The following is a 17,666-nucleotide window of genomic DNA, read 5'->3' as shown; positions in this document are numbered from 1 at the left end:
CTTTTGCGTGCACCTTCCGTACATCACAACTGTGACAGTAATTGCGCTCAGATTGTTTTATTTTTATTTTTTTGTGTACATTTCATTTTCAAGTTATTTAATAAGGCCAACATACTTTTTTTTACTCAATTTATTTTATTTATTTTTTTTGCATAAAAATTTTACTTAATATTTTTTTGTTCTCTTGATTTTTTTTAAGTGAATAAAACCTATTAATGTTTAATGTTCTGTTACTTGGGACATTTAAAATATTTTTTTCTAATACGTTTTTGCGGTTACCATTGTTGTTTGTTGATTCATTCAGTGATTAAACACAAAAGAAATTGTGTAAAAAACATTTTGTCTTAAAAATTGCAGAAACTGCAAGTAACACATTGAGTAAAATATAAAATTTTAACAGGAAGACTGAAATTGTATTTTAAAAAGGTATTAAAAGTATTAAAACTCTATATGCTAATATAGAATATAAAAACTAATATAATATACTACATAATATCCTAATAGTGTGTAAAACATACTCGAATAGTAGTTTCTTTTTTTTGGCTTTACTCAAAAATAAATAAAATAGTAAGTAATAAAAATAAAAAAACAACTTAATTTTAACATATACTCTTCCAATTCAGTCATGCTTACAACTACAAAGCAGCCAATGTCATTTCAGTTAATGCAACAATAACATTTACATTTAATTATAGTCAGTAAGCCAGTCGTGTCTAGTCATTTCCACAGCTCTCTTAACATGTAAATGAAGTAAGCATCATTTCTTACTGTGACATTTGACTAAGGCTTTTGGGTCAGCTGACCTTGGCTAGCTCCACTGAAAGGGCATAACCTATTAATACTCATCTAACCTTGCCCATTTCCAGTCATTCATTGAGCAATCTCTCCTAAAGGCTGCCTTTCATTCTCTTTCATGTCTAAACAAACTGGGTGGTTGACGTGAGGTCAAGTAGAGCTAGTTTCCCATACACTGATTAGCCAGAACATTAAAACCACTAACACGTGAAGTGAATAGTATTGATTGCATTGTTACAAAAGCAGCTCTCAGGGGGTTGGATATATTAGGCAGTAAGTCAACAGTCAGATATTACAGACTGAATCTGAAGTAACATGGGTGTCGTTGTGATCACAATGCTACTCTTGTATCACTATTTCTTTGAACAAGATGTTAAATAAGAGTTCCTCTTCAGGAACTCAAGCTGCGTCTAATCGCTTTGGGGAACGCGTTTAGCGTGAGCGACTCTGAATATCATATCTAATCTGTCTTATAGAAGAGCGTGACGTCACAGGCGGGGTGACGTAAGCGACCAGGAAGCTATAAAGGCACGAGCCGCGCAGCTGGCTTCAATGTCAATGTCAATGTCAATGTCACCTTTATTTATATAGCGCTTTAAACAAAATACATTGCGTCAAAGCAACTGAACAACATTCATTAGGAAAACAGTGTCAATAATGCAAAAATGATAGTTAAAGGCAGTTCATCATTGGATTCAGTTATGTCATCTCTGTTCAGTTAAATAGTGTCTGTGCATTTATTTGCAATCAAGTCAACGATATCGCTGTAGATGAAGTGTCCCCAACTAAGCAAGCCAGAGGCGACAGCGGCAAGGAACCGAAACTCCATCGGTGACAGAATGGAGAAAAAAACTTTGGGAGAAACCAGGATCAGTTGGGGGGCCAGTTCTCCTCTGACCAGACGAAACCAGTAGTTCAATTCCAGGCTGCAGCAAAGTCAGATTGTGCAGAAGAATCATCTGTTTCCTGTGGTCTTGTCCTGGTGCTCCTCTGAGACAAGGTCTTTACAGGGGATCTGTATTTGGGGCTCTAGTTGTCCTGGTCTCCACTGTCTTTCAGGGCAGTAGAGGTCCTTTCTAGGTGCTGATCCAGCATCTGGTCTGGATACGTACTGGATCCGGGTGACTGCAGTGACCCTCTGATCTGGACACAGACTGGATCTGGTGGCCACGTTGACCTCGGAACAAGAGAGAAACAGACAAATATTAGCGTAGATGCCATTCTTCTAATGATGTAGCAAGTACATAGGGTGTTATGGGAAGTGTTTCCGGTTCCGGTTTACCTAATTAATGCAGCCTAAAAATCCTTTAACGGATTTGGATAATAAAAGCATATTAGTATGTTATGTGTATGCCAAGTTAAAGAGATGGGTCTTTAATCTAGATTTAAACTGCAAGAGTGTGTCTGCCTCCCGAACAATGTTAGGTAGGTTATTCCAGAGTTTGGGCGCCAAATAGGAAAAGGATCTGCCGCCTGCAGTTGATTTTGATATTCTAGGTATTATCAAATTGCCTGAGTTTTAAGAACGTAGCGGACGTAGAGGATTATAATGTAAAAGGAGCTCATTCAAATACTGAGGTGCTAAACCATTGAGGGCTTTATAAGTAATAAGCAATATTTTAAAATCTATGCGATGCTTGATAGGGAGCCAGTGCAGTGTTGACAGGACCGGGCTAATATGGTCATACTTCCTGGTTCTAGTAAGAACTCTTGCTGCTGCATTTTGGACTAGCTGTAGTTTGTTTACTAAGCGTGCAGAACAACCACCCAATAAAGCATTACAATAATCTAACCTTGAGGTCATAAATGCATGGATTAACATTTCTGCATTTGACATTGAGAGCATAGGCCGTAATTTAGATATATTTTTGAGATGGAAAAATGCAGTTTTACAAATGCTAGAAACGTGGCTTTCTAAGGAAAGATTGCGATCAAATAGCACACCTAGGTTCCTAACTGATGACGAAGAATTGACAGAGCAACCATCAAGTCTTAGACAGTGTTCTAGTTTATTACAAGCAGAGTTTTTAGGTCCTATAATTAACACCTCTGTTTTTTCAGAATTTAGCAGTAAGAAATTACTCGTCATCCAGTTTTTTATATCGACTATGCAATCCATTAGTTTTTCAAATTGGTGTGTTTCACCGGGCTGCGAAGAAATATAGAGCTGAGTATCATCAGCATAACAGTGAAAGCTAACACCATGTTTCTTGATGATATCTCCCAAGGGTAACATATAAAGCGTGAAGAGTAGCGGCCCTAGTACTGAGCCTTGAGGTACTCCATACTGCACTTGTGATCGATAGGATACATCTTCATTCACTGCTACGAACTGATGGCGGTCATATAAGTACGATTTAAACCATGCTAATGCACTTCCACTGATGCCAACAAAGTGTTCAAGTCTATGCAAAAGAATGTTGTGGTCAATTGTGTCAAACGCAGCACTAAGATCCAATAAAACTAATAGAGAGATACACCCACGATCAGATGATAAGAGCAGATCATTTGTAACTCTAAGGAGAGCAGTCTCAGTACTATGATACGGTCTAATTCCTGACTAGAAATCCTCACATATACCATTTTTCTCTAAGAAGGAATATAATTGTGTGGATACCACCTTTTCTAGTATCTTGGACAGAAAAGGGAGATTCGAGATTGGTCTATAATTAACTAGTTCTTTGGGGTCAAGTTGTGGTTTTTTGATGAGAGGCTTAATAACAGCCAGTTTGAAGGTTTTGGGGACATATCCTAATGACAATGAGGAATTAATAATAGTCAGAAGAGGATCTATGACTTCTGGAAGCACCTCTTTTAGGAGCTTAGATGGTATAGGGTCTAACATACATGTTGTTGGTTTAGATGATTTAACAAGTTTATACAATTCTTCCTCTCCTATGGTAGAGAATGAGTGGAACTGTTCCTCAGGGGGTCTATAGTGCACTGTCTGATGTCATTACTGCTGTGGTGTTGGGAAATGTCAACACTTGTTGAGGCTTTATTTTTCGTTAATTTAGCCACTGTATTGAATAAATACCTGGGGTTATGTTTGTTTTCTTCTAAAAGAGAAGAAAAGTAATCGGATCTAGCAGTTTTTAATGCTTTTCTGTAGGATATGTTACTTTCCCGCCAAGCAATACGAAATACCTGTCACAGTGTCTGGGTTTTGTTCTCTGGGTTTCCACTAGGTGTCCTCCTTTCTCACGGTGTCTTTCTCCTTATCACTTCCTGTTCCCTTATTTGGTAACCTTCCTCCTGTTTAGTAATTGATTGTTCCCCACCTGTCTCCTGTTCCCTCATTATCCTTCTGTGTATTTATACCCGGTCTGTCTGAGTCTGTGTTACGGAGTCCTTGTTTAATGTTGAGGTTATTTCATGTCCGTCATCTTGCCTTGCCTTGCCTTGTCTTCGTGTCTTGTATATTTGGATATTCTGGTTTTGACCCTGCCTGGACTGTTTACCCCTTTGGATTACCCTTTAAATAAATATCATACCCGCACTTGGTTCTATCTCCGTGCCTCATTGGATCCCTGCCGTGACAGAAGGACTCCGTCACAGTAGGAACCAGCGGTATGTCATTTTTCCGTTCCCCAGCCAAGATGGCGGAGCGGCGAACCAAGTACCTTCGGTTGATCGCCCTCCGCCAAGAGGGCAATGAAGTGGGTGCCCTGGCTCAGGTGTTCTGGTCCCTGGCCGAGGGCATGGGCTACAACGATGCGGCCCTCAAGGACTATTTCAATGGCGGGCTGGATGATCCAGTGTCTCAGGAGGAGATGGCGCAGTTAGAGACACTGGAATTCTGGGAATTCGTGCGCTACCTGCAGCATCGGCTTCGGTGGGATGCCCCAGCCACTTCTGTCTCTTCCGGCGGGGTGGTCGTCAGCCCAGCACCACTGCCCAGGATGGCAACCAGCCAAGCGCCACAACCCAAGATGGCCGCCAGTCCAGCACCACTGCCCAGGATGGCTACCAGCCAAGCGCCACAACCCAAGATGGCCGCCAGTCCAGCACCACTGCCCAGGATGGCTACCAGCCAAGCGCCACAGCACAAGATGGCCGCTAACCCATCGCCAATGCCCAAATTGGCCACCGTTCCAGCGCCACAGCCCAAGATGGCCGCCAGCCCAGCACCAATGCCCAAATTGGCCACCGGTTCAGCGCCACAGCCCAAGATGGCCGTCAGCCTAGCGCCACAGCACAAGATGGCCGTCAGTCCAGCGCCACAGCACAAGATGGCCGCTAACCCAGCGCCAATGCCCAAATTGGCCACCGGTTCAGCGCCACAGCCCAAGATGGCCGTCAGCCTAGCGCCACAGCACAAGATGGCCGTCAGTCCAGCGCCACAGCACACGATGGCCGTCAGTCCAGAGCCACAGCACAAGATGGCCGCTAGTCCAGCGCCAATGCCCAAATTGGCCACCGGTCCAGCGCCACAGTACAGGATGGCCGCCAGCCCAGCGCCAATGCCCAAATTGGCCACCGGTTCAGCGCCACAGCCCAAGATGGCCGTCAGCCTAGCGCCACAGCACAAGATGGCCGTCAGTCCAGCGCCACAGCACACGATGGCCGTCAGTCCAGAGCCACAGCACAAGATGGCCGCTAGTCCAGCGCCAATGCCCAAATTGGCCACCGGTCCAGCGCCACAGTACAAGATGGCCGCCAGCCCAGCACCACAGTACAAGAGGGCCGCCTGTCCAGAGTCATTGCCCAAGATGGCTGCTTGCCCAGCGCCGTTGCACAGGATGAGAGTCTCAGTTGACCCTCCGGAGTCTAGTCAGGTTCCAGTTGACCCTCCGGAGTCTAGTCAGGTTCCAGTTGACCCTCCGGAGTCGAGTCAGGTGCCAGTTGACCCTCCGGAGTCGAGTCAGGTGCCAGTTGACCCTCCGGAGTCGAGTCAGGTGCCAGTGAACTCTCCAGAGTCGAGTCAGGTGCCAGTGAACTCTCCAGAGTCGAGTCAGGTGCCAGTGAACTCTCCAGAGTCGAGTCAGGTGCCAGTGAACTCTCCAGAGTCGAGTCAGGTGCCAGTGAACTCTTCAGAGGCGAGTCAGGTGCCAGTGAACTCTTCAGAGTCGAGTCAGGTGCCAGTGAACTCTTCAGAGTCGAGTCAGGTGCCAGTGAACTCTCCAGAGTCAGGGCTGGTCACCGCTGATCCTCCAGAGTCAGGGCTGGTCACCGCTGATCCTCCAGAGTCAGGGCTGGTCACCGCTGATCCTCCAGAGTCAGGGCTGGTCACCGCTGATCCTCCAGAGTCAGGGCTGGTCACCGCTGATCCTCCAGAGTCAGGGCTGGTCACCGCTGATCCTCCAGAGTCAGGGCTGGTCACCGCTGATCCTCCAGAGTCAGGGCTGGTCACCGGTGATCTTCAAGGACTGAGTCAAGTCACCGGTGATCTTCAAGGACTGAGTCAAGTCACCGGTGATCTTCAAGGACTGAGTCAAGTCACCGGTGATCTTCATGAGCAAATACAAGTCACCAATGATCTTCATGAGCAGTGTCAGGCCAGCACCAATCTTCTGGAATCCAGTAAGGACACCAGGGGATTACCAGAGTTTCGTCGTCCCATTGGTCCAGCCGCACGGAGGTCTGCTCCGCCTTGGGGGGCTCTGGTCCTGACCACATGGCTGTGGTGGTCTTCTGCTCCGCCCTGGGGGCCTTCCGCCCTGACCACACGGTTGTGGGGGTCTTCCGCTCCGTCCTGGAGGACTCTGACTTCGTCCACAAGGGAGTGGTGGTCTTCGGCTCCGCCCTGGGGGGCTTCCGTCCTGACCACATGGTTGTGGTGGTCTTCTGCTCCGCCTTGGGGGCCTCTCGTCCTGACCACATGGCTGTGGTGGTTTTCTGCTCCGCCCTGGGGGACTTCCGCCCTGACCACACTGTTGTGGTGGTCTTCTGCTCCGCCCTGGGGGGCTCTCGCCCTGACTACACGGTTGTGGTGGTCTTCTGCCCAGCCCTGGAGGACTCTGGTTTTGACCACAAGGACGTGGTGGTCTTCCGCTCCGCCCTGGAGGACTCTGGCGTCGACCACAAGGATGTGGTGGTCTTCTGCCCCGCCCTGGGGGGCTTCATGTTGTTGTTTTTGCTTTTTGTTTTTGTGTTCACTCCTGTCCCTGTTCCTTTCTGTTAGTCTGGCCCTCCGTCCCTCCCCCTGAACCTCCTCCGGTCCTCCTCCCTCCTGGTCTCCCTGTTTTGTGTTTTCAATTCTGGTGCCTGTTCCCCATGTTTTTCTTTTCTGCCCTCCGTCCCTCCCCCTGAGCCTCCACCTGTCCGCCTCCCTCCTGGTCTCTGTTTTGTGTCTGTCGTGGAGCGTCTGGGAGCCGCTCCGTAGAGGGGGGGTACTGTCACAGTGTCTGGGTTTTGTTCTCTGGGTTTCCACTAGGTGTCCTCCTTTCTCACGGTGTCTTTCTCCTTATCACTTCCTGTTCCCTTATTTGGTAACCTTCCTCCTGTTTAGTAATTGATTGTTCCCCACCTGTCTCCTGTTCCCTCATTATCCTTCTGTGTATTTATACCCGGTCTGTCTGAGTCTGTGTTACGGAGTCCTTGTTTAATGTTGAGGTTATTTCATGTCCGCCATCTTGCCTTGCCTTGCCTTGTCTTCGTGTCTTGTATATTTGGATATTCTGGTTTTGACCCTGCCTGGACTGTTTACCCCTTTGGATTACCCTTTAAATAAATATCATACCCGCACTTGGTTCTATCTCCGTGCCTCATTGGATCCCTGCCGTGACAATACCTCTAGTTTTGTTTTCCTCCAGCTGCGCTCCATTTTTCTGGCTGCTCTCTTTAGGGTGCGAGTATGCTCATTATACCATGGTGTCAAACTGTTTTCCTTAACCTTCCTTAAGCGTAAAGGAGCAACTTTATTTAAAGTGCTAGAAAAGAGAGAGTCCATAGTTTCTGTTACATCATCAAGTTGTTCTGAGGTTTTGGATATGCTAAGGAATTTGGATACATCAGGAAGATAACTTAAAAAGCAGTCTTTTGTGTTAGAAGTGATGGTTCTTCCATACTTGTAACAAGAAGTAGAATTTACAATTTTAGCTATATGAAGTTTGCACAGAACTAAATAATGATCTGAGATATCATCACTTGGCTGAATAATTTCAACACCATCAACATCAATTCCATGTGACAGTATTAAATCTAGAGTATGATTTCGACAATGAGTAGGTCCTGAAATGTGTTGTCTAACACCAATAGAGTTCAGAATGTCTATAAATGCTGATCCCAATGCATCGTTTTCATTATCAACATGGATATTAAAATCACCAACTATTAAAACTTTATCTGCAGCCAGAACTAACTCGGATGTAAAATCACCAAACTCTTTAATAAAGTCTGTATGGTGCCCTGGTGGCCTGTATACAGTAGCCAGTACAAGCATAACAGGGGATTTATCATTAACATTTGTTTCTTTGGATAATGTTATATGAAGCACCATTACTTCAAACGAGTTATACTTGTAGCCTGCCCTCTGAGAAATCCTGAAAACGTTGTTATAAATTGAAGCAACACCTCCACCTTTGCCTTTTAGACGTGGCTCATGTTTATAACAGTAATCTTGGGGGGTGGACTCATTTAAAATAATGTAATCATCAGGTTTTAGCCAGGTTTCTGTCAAACAGAGTACATCTATATTATGATCAGTGATCATATTATTTACAAAAAGGGTTTTCGTAGAAAGGGATCTGATATTCAATAAGCCAAGCTTTATCATTTGTTTATCCATATTGCTTCTGTTTTTTTATTTGTTGAACCTCAATTAAATTGTTAATCTTAACTTGGTTTGGACGTTTTTTGTATTTTCTAGTTCGGGGAACAGACACAGTCTCTATAGTGTGATATCTAGGTGAAAGAGTCTCTATAAATCTACAGATGCAAATATATACATTTAAATTTCCCTAGTAAAAAAATAAATGTACTAAAATATATTAGAAATACACCTATTTTATGTTAAGTATAGTACAAATACATCTGCATATTTATGTAATAATAATATTTATAATATTAATAAAAAATACCCTGCAATTGTACTTTTAGTATACTAAACTGTTAAAGTCTGCTCATTTGAACAACAAATTTTGTGCTTAATGCATTTTAATTGTGTGGAAGTAGTGCTGAACTCAAGAAACACTAAGGTATATTTGATTGTGCTAAAGTGGAACTATTGCAAGTTTACTTTAGGTACAAAGACCTCATTAATAGTGACATTTTAGGTTTTATATGTGCATTGTACAAAAGTAGTACTCCCAATAAAATTTTATAATTATTTTAATATCAGCAAGTCTCGAATGTTATGTTGGAAAAATATGTTATTTGAAATATGCTTACTATTTAATAAATGTATTTGAAATATTACATTTTGTAAGGTTGTCTGAAAGAACACGTTGTGGTAGCAAAATAGACAAAAATCTAAAAGTCCTAGTACTTGAAAAACAATGTTTTTGCTTGTCGTGTCTTGATTAAACATTTAATTCCATTTATTGTAAATACAACAACATAATGTAATCACAGTGTGCCAAATGATGACTAAATTAATTTGTTAAAATGTTTTCTTTTTTATCATCGACATCTTTGTTTATTGACCTCTTTATCAGTCATCTTGGTCAAAGGTTATCTCTCCATGATTTCCTCTTCTTTTGACCTTCGTTATCCCTCCTAGAATATGTTAAGTCTCTCTTTTCCTAAAATTTGTTCTGCCCATTCACATTCATCCCTGTGAGGTGATGATTTTGGCATTCAAATCATAGGCGCTGGGAAACATTTATCATGCCGAAATGTCTATAAAATTCCCCCGGCACATTTGATTGAGGCTAATGGAGTTCAGTCAGTGGTCGCATGGCGGGTAACCTTTGATCATAAACAATTTTATATAGATATTTCTCGTTAACCTAATGCCGTTCTCTCTTTGTTTTTGTTTTTTAGGGTGTTGATGGAGAGCCTTTCGAATGACAGCCGGGACAGTGGTAATCACAGGAGGAATTCTAGCTACAATAATCTTACTGTGCATTATCGCTGTACTGTGTTACTGTAGGCTGCAGGTGAGCTCTTTTGTCTCTTCTGTTTTGTTTGTTACTTTGTTGGAGAACTGTCATATTTGTCTTACATGTATAATGTTGTGTTTTAGTAACTTCTCTTCCCTTAGGAAGTAGTGACATGCTTTTCCTTTTCTGTAGCTGCTGTTAGATTTTATGTTTTCTGTAAAGGAAGTGACTGCTTGTCACAAACACGAACATGTCATGTCAGAATTGAAAAGACGGGGCACATCATGTTTTTCAGATGGTTTGTTGGTTTTTGCACTTTTGATTTGGCACTGAAACTCAAAACTGGTTTGCACTAAAATTGATGGCGTCAAATTTTTTAAACAAATCAATACTTTTATACAGCAAAGACACAAATTGATTGACTGAAGTCACAGTGAAGTTTAAAAGTTATATTTCAAATAAATGCTTTCGATCTTTCTCTTCTATTCATCAACATAACACACAACTGTTTTTGACGCTGATAATAATCAGAAATGTTTCTTGAGGTGCAACCCATAATATAAGAATGATTTCTGAAGGATCATGTGACACTAAAGAATGGAGTTATGATGCTGAAAATGTATCTTTGATCACTGGAATAAATTACATTTTAGAATGTTTTACAATAGAAAACGGGTATTTTAAATCGTAATAATATTTCACAGTATTAATGTTTATAAATGCAGCCTTGGTGAGCAGAAGACTTAAAAAAACCTTTAAAAATCTGTTGAATGTGTATTTGCTGTTTTTTTTTAATCATACAGAACAGAATATCTTGGTGTTAAATTTCACATATTATAAATACAACAAAATAATTCTATGAACTCCAAATTTATTTCTAAAAACTTGTAAAATCTTTAGATTTTAGATGCTGTCAATACTTTGTTATTGGAGTTTTTAATGGATTTACAAATGTACAAAAATACAAGAGCAATAGAACCACACTTTATGTATGAATATATTTGAATACTAATGTTTACATTGGTTTTGTGATTCCAATTATGAAAAAAACCTGAAAGAAATTAAGAAAACCTGATAAGTACTAAATTAAGTTACAACCCGAATTCCGGAAAAGTTGGGACGTTTTTTAAATTTTAATAAAATGAAAACTAAAGGAATTTCAAATCACATGAGCCAATATTTTATTCACAATAGAACATAGATAACGTAGCAAATGTTTAAACTAAGAAATTTTACACTTTTATCCACTTAATTAGCTCATTTAAAATTTAATGCCTGCTACAGGTCTCAAAAAAGTTGGCACGGGGGCAACAAATGGCTAAAAAAGCAAGCAGTTTTGAAAAGATTCAGCTGGGAGAACATCTAGTGATTAATTAAGTTAATTGATATCAGGTCTGTAACATGATTAGCTATAAAAGCTTTGTCTTAGAGAAGCAGAGTCTCTCAGAAGTAAAGATGGGCAGAGGCTCTCCAATCTGTGAAAGACTGCGTAAAAAAATTGTGGAAAACTTTAAAAACAATGTTCCTCAACGTCAAATTGCAAAGGCTTTGCAAATCTCATCATCTACAGTGCATAACATCATCAAAAGATTCTCCCATAAATTTTGCATCTGAAAGGGAAACTCCTTCAAATACATATTCAATAAAGTCAGGTGCAAAAATAACTGTGTCCACGCCTTTTCAGCGCTTATTCTTCACTGCACATTTTAAATCCTGCCAGTACTTACTAAAGGGTTAGTTCACCCAAAATTTAGAATTTGCCCATGTTTTCTGAGGTATCCTAGTTGTATATGGCTTTCTTCTTTCAGATGAATCGAATGAGTTAAAAATTGTCCTGGCTATTCCAAGCTCTATCATTGCAGTCAGTGGGTGTCTCTGTTCAACAGTCCAAAAGACATCAAATAAAGTGCACACATCCATAATAAAACATGCCTCACATGGCTATGGGGGGTAAATAAAGGCCTCTTGTAAAATATCCATATTTTAAAAGTAATAAACACTTTTCTCTCATTTTTGCAAAGGAAGCAAAGTTTTATTAAGCAAAGGAAAACCAGCGTCCTCTTGGTTTATATCAAAATTCTCCATAATTTTTCTTTACAAATCCTATGTGTGTACTTCTAATTCATGACCGGCATTTTGTTTTGTTCTCTCTCTGCGTTTGACATTAATCACGCAATGCTGATGTCCTACGTCATCCAGCGGAATGGCTCCCGCATAGCACAGTTAGATGAAGTGAGAGAAAAGTGTTTATCATGTTTGAAATAAGGATATTACAAAAAACACATGGATTCGCTACAGAAGGCCTTTATTCACGCCACAGAGCCATGTGAGGCACATTTTATTATGAATGTGTGCACCTTAGTTGACGTCTTTTGGCCTGTTGAACAGTAACACCACCCATTGCAATGATAAGGCTTGGAATAGCCAGAACAATTTTTAATAACTCTGATTGGATTCATTTAAAAGAAAAAAGTCATATACACCGAATGCCTTAAGGGGGACTAAATAATAGGCAAATTTTCATTTTTGGGTGAACTAACTTACAATGCCAAAAGATGGTTTGCCCCAAGTTACTTGGTAACACTTTATTTTAAAGACCAATTCTCACTATTAACTAGTTGCTTATTAGCATGCACACTTCTAGCATATTGGCTGTTAATTTGTATTTATAAAGCATATGTTAATGCCTTACTCTGCATGACCACATTTTAAATCCCTTAATCCACCCCCATACCTAAACTTAACATTTAAACAAACTATTAATTGGCAGCAAATTAGGTCAAAAGTTGTAGTTAGTTAATAGTAAGAACTGGTCCTCAACTAAAGTGTGTTTAGTTATTATGTATATTTAAAATGCTAAGCTGACACAGTGTCTCTTTACATCCCTCTAGTACTATTGCTGTAAGAAGGAGGAGTCGGAGTCAGAGGAGGAGGAGCCTGACTTCGCCGTCACGTCTCGTATGCCGCCGGTGCATTCAAACCACAACATCCTGGCGGCCACTGTCCCAACGGCAGCCACTCCCAATGGGCCTGCTCTCTTCACGCCCCCGCCGACACGAAAACTGACACGTTCACAGACGTACTGTCCATCCTGTACGCATTACGACCTGCCATTTTACCTGCAGCAACCAGACGGCCTAAGAAATGGCGGTGAACGCATTAGCTACCGCAGCATGCATCATCAGGATTTGGGGCTGCCCACCCCGCTCCCTGCCCCGTTGCCCAGCCCGCTGCCCACCCAGCTGCCGATGCCGCTACCCAACTACCACAAACTAAACCTCAGCCGCTCTGTCACCATGAGGGAGATGTTCACGCGAAGCTGCAGCATTAGCACTGACGTGTAGCCAGCCAAAATGATATAATGCTAAATGCTAATTGCTAACTGCAACAACACAGGCAACAGACTCAATTCTCATGGAAAGACATAATTTGTCATTTCATACTGTAGTGTTTGCCTGCGTAAAAACAATGTCAACTATGTCCTCTGGAAACTCCCAGAGTGCCAAGCTTAGGACCACGACCCAGTGTGTTTGTTTGTAACTGGAAACTTTAAAGGCAAAAATGGGCTGAGAGCAAATTTGGACACCATCTCCCTCCCTATGCGCATCTGCTTCACTCCTGAATCCCTTGTTTTGTGTTTTTGGTAATTGGAAAGAAGATTCAGAAAATAAGGTTAAAGTTTTCATGCTTTCCTTACATTTTTCTCAAAAGACATCAATACATGGAAACGCTGACGTCTTGAATTGGAACTTTTCTATTGTTAACGTAGCTCCAGAGATTTAGGTGAATAATAACTGATATAACCACCGACTTTGTTTTAACAAACCAACACATATAGTACAACTTATGAAAAGCCCTAAGTGGGCTGCAATAAAACTGTTGGGTCAAAATGATGTAAGTGTTTGATTATGAGGAAACATGGGATGAGAGGCATTATTTTTTACTGAAATATTATTGAGTTACTGTGTGCGATTCTAAATATTAATAGATGTTTTCACAATTTGCAAATTGTTTGTTCTGTTTTGGATGTCTAAATAATATTTTCTTCTTTATTCACATTTCTCCTATCTAAAAAGGTACAGGTTTTTGTTTTCCTGCATTAATGGCATAAAGATTTCCATTGATCTTATTTTACTAACCTGGATGTGAGATGGATATATAACAGCCATGAATTCTTGGTTTCAAGGGCTACATTTGCTCTTTCTAAACTCTGCTTGTTGGACTATGAACAGAACATCTTCTGCCAGAAGGGTTTTTCTATCTCGCTCTTTCTCTCTGCTGTTCATGCTTACAGAGGCAACAGTTAGCCTATTTCCAGTGTTATTGATGTGAAAACAAGTAGGACATTGCACCAACTTTCTTCTTTTTAATAATGACACAGTGATTATCAAGAATATTTGTTCTGTTTCTAGTCTGTTTGACAGTGATATTCTTCTCTCGCTGGGTGTGTAGCCACACACTACAGTCCTGCAGGTGACTTTGACTTCTGTGATCACCATGTGATTGTGTTGTGATTTCAGATTTCTCTCCTAGCTCTTCTTTCTCTCATCAGAGCCAATTTAAATCTCACGCTGTCTCTCTTATCTGCGCACATACATGGTTCAGTACCTGTTAATACCAACTGTATTATTCTTATTATTATTACTATTATTATTATTTCTGAATAGTTTTTGCATCACTGCTTTATCACAGTATTTTTGTTTCAGTCATAGATCAGTAATATTGTTTCATGTTCTAAAGTGATGCCGAAATGGTCCTGTAATTGATAATACAATTAAGAATACAATGTGGATAATAAATTGGTTGAAAACTTTTTGCCATGTGTTGAAGATGAATACAAATTTAAAACCTGCATTATTTTATAATTTCGATTCAACATTTTGGTTTATTATTACCAAGTACTTGTAATATAGCACCGTATCAAAGTGAGCAGGTTCAGTATTTTAGATATCATGTATCTAATGATACAGTACATTCAGAACATTTAGCACATTATATGAATAGAATCAGATTAATTGTGAATTTGAATGTCAACATTTTCCATTACATTTTTGGTTAGAAGGTTGACCTTTCCTCAACTCTTGCCTCAAAGGTTTTTCTTTGACAAATTGCATATATCATGCGATAAGTCACATTTTAGAGAGCTGAGCAATTGAAAATATAGGTCTTTTGTAACATTTCTGTAACATTTTTAACATTTTATGCTACACTGAGTTGATCTATTGCAAATCTAATATTAATTTAAGTGCCAACACTTCATAATAAGGTTCAGTTTGTTAACATTAGTTAATGGATTGTATATCATGAGCTAATTCTTGTTATGTATTGCATCATTTCTCAAAATCAGTTCTGATGAAGAAACTAACTCATCCTGGATGGCCTGAGCATGAGTATGTTTTCAGCAAATTAATTTTTTTTTGTTGAACTATTCCTGTAAAAGTATTGGTCATTATTGGTTCAAAATACTTTAAGTATTTTATTGCTTATTATGCATGCAACAGGTATTTAGGTGATGCATTTTGCTTTAACTTTGTGGCATAGCAGTCCAGTGTAGAAACTGTGGTTGAGTATGTTTTGGATCATTACTGTCAGATTGGACTGAGAGTATCTGATAACATCAATCCACTGTCTTGTGGGTTCACTCTGCTTCAGATCTGGCTGGAGCACTCAAAGACTTTCATATGCCAAAGTCACCACAGTAGCATTGGTATTGTAGAATGCAGTTTAGACAGATGTGTGTATTTCTAAATCATGCCTAATCAAGTAAATTTGGCTCTCTAATTACGTTCTAGAGACAATTCGGTGATAATGGAGAAGTTAACTTTGAGAAGCTAAGCTTTGCTGTGTCATAGTGAAGAGTCTGAATACTAACACTAAACTGAATAGAATTATTAGAATATGCATATGATTATTATATTATATTATATTATATTATATTATATTATATTATATTATATTATATTATATTATATTATATTATATTATATTAATAGTTAACTAGATGAGTTAAGTTTAAAACAAACTTTGACTTTGGCTTGAAAAACCCTAGAAGTAGTTGTAAAATCTTGAAGTTTAGTAGACAGATGTTGATTTTATGTTGCTAACATGATTTAACATGTGGCTTGTATATTTTTAACACAACTAGCATGTTGTCAGTGTGATCAACATTTAACATGTTTTAACATGTTAGCATGTTGCTAGCATGTTTTATCACGATTATGTTGCTAGAATGTTTCTAGCATGATTCCCATGTTGTTAGCATGATTAGAATGCTGTTAGCATGTTTCTAGCATGTTTTTAGCATGATGAATATGTTGTTAGCATGTTGCTAGCATGACTAGTATTATATTATAATTTTGCTAGCATGTTTCAGTATGATTAACATGTTAGCATGTTGATATCATGTTCCTAGCATGATTACCATGTTTCTAACATGTTTTAGTATGTTTAACATGTTGTTAGCATGTTTTGGCATGATTAGCATGTTGTGCAAAAACAATGAAAATTAGACTAAATCATCAAGTCTGATTCAGAGAATATATAGCAAAGTCTGAAGGTCTGACCTGAGTTGGCTAGTTGTAGCTTGTAAATTCTGTCCAAATTTGGTTTTAGAAGAAGAAGAAAAGATTAAAAAGTAGATCAGTAAGTTGGCTTTCTCAAAATAATAATGAATAATAATATAATATAATATTAAGAATAATAATAATCCCACAAAAGTTTTTTTTTTAAATAAGCCGTGTAAATACTTCATAAAGACACTTTGTTAAAAACACATACATAATTTATTTTATAACAGTGTGTATGTGTTTAGATCAGTTAAAACTGAGATGTAAATCTTCAGTAAAGTGTTGGAGTTTTTTCCTGTGCTGAATTATGTAAGGCCATAATGTTTCCCAGCATGCAGCTGTGCTGGCCGGCCCACTAGAGGAGTATTGATGTTTTATGACATGCCTTGAATTATCTCTCTGCGAGATGAACCTTATTCTCTCTGTCAGTGATCTCTCTGCATCCTCTCGGCCTGCTTACAGAGCCAGCGTACAGTGTGTGTCAGACGCATGTTTTACAGTCAACGACTCAAGGGAAAAGTGTTGGATGCGTTTCAGAGGTGGGCGGCTGTATGAATTACAAACATGATGAAATGCAAATAATCATGCAAATGTTTGTCCACATCTATAACTTTTGCATATGTACTGGACTGGATTCTGCCTATAAGAAGAGTGCTGAAGGCAATCAAGATATATTTGTGATGGTTCAAAATTAAGTCACATTGTGATTAGTATGGAACCATGCACATGCAAAAAAAACCCAAAAAAAACAATGGCTTATTAATTTGTAGCCATGTTTTATTCGTTTAATTTATTTGAGTGAAATTGTGGCCATATTTGACTAATTAATTTGGTCAACAAATAAAAAATAAATTAAATTTAATAAGTTTCGGTTATTGAATCAATGTTGTGTGTGCAGCTCAGGAAAAGTTTTTTTTAGCATTTTCAGTTGAGTAAGTAACGTGAACATTGTTTGTCACACTGAGATGCTATTGGGGGAGGGACATTATTATTTGAGAGCATTTGATTGGACAAAAATCTATGTAGTGCAGGGTGAGTCATGAATATAATTGACACATTTTCTCAACAGTGAAAGATGACTGTGGTATGTGGGAAACGGTCATTCAACTAGTTTAGAGTTTTAAGGAATAGTTAAAAGTCAACCTAAAAATGAAAATTTGCTGAGAATGTACTTACCCCCAAGATGTAGATGAGTTTGTTTTTTCATCAGATTTGGAGAAATGGAGCATTTCATCACTTGTTCACCAATGGATGCTCTGCAGTTAATGGGTGCCGTCAGAATGAGAGTCCAAACAGCTGATAAAAACATCAGAATAATCCA

The 17,666-nt window shown here is 39.6% G+C and overlaps 1 protein-coding gene across 2 annotated transcripts in view; it reads left to right on the top strand.

The window, feature by feature from the left end:
* The window catches only part of LOC132127637 (protein FAM163B-like), a 43,574-nt gene extending 30,056 nt beyond the window's left edge, over window positions 1-13,518 (top strand). For both annotated transcript variants that reach the window (XM_059539606.1, XM_059539605.1), the window contains exons 2-3: window positions 9,721-9,836; window positions 12,671-13,518. In XM_059539606.1, coding sequence (XP_059395589.1) covers window positions 9,744-9,836; window positions 12,671-13,123 — 546 coding nt within the window. In that variant the 5' untranslated portion in view covers window positions 9,721-9,743 and the 3' untranslated portion in view covers window positions 13,124-13,518. The remainder of the gene's footprint in view (window positions 1-9,720; window positions 9,837-12,670) is intronic.
* The last annotated feature ends 4,148 nt before the right edge of the window (window positions 13,519-17,666 follow it).

Source organism: Carassius carassius, chromosome 45, assembly GCF_963082965.1.
Source record: "Carassius carassius chromosome 45, fCarCar2.1, whole genome shotgun sequence".
In the NCBI taxonomy this organism is placed as follows: domain Eukaryota; kingdom Metazoa; phylum Chordata; class Actinopteri; order Cypriniformes; family Cyprinidae; genus Carassius; species Carassius carassius.
Note: the sequence above shows the minus strand (reverse complement) of the source record. Positions and strands in the feature narration are given on the sequence as shown.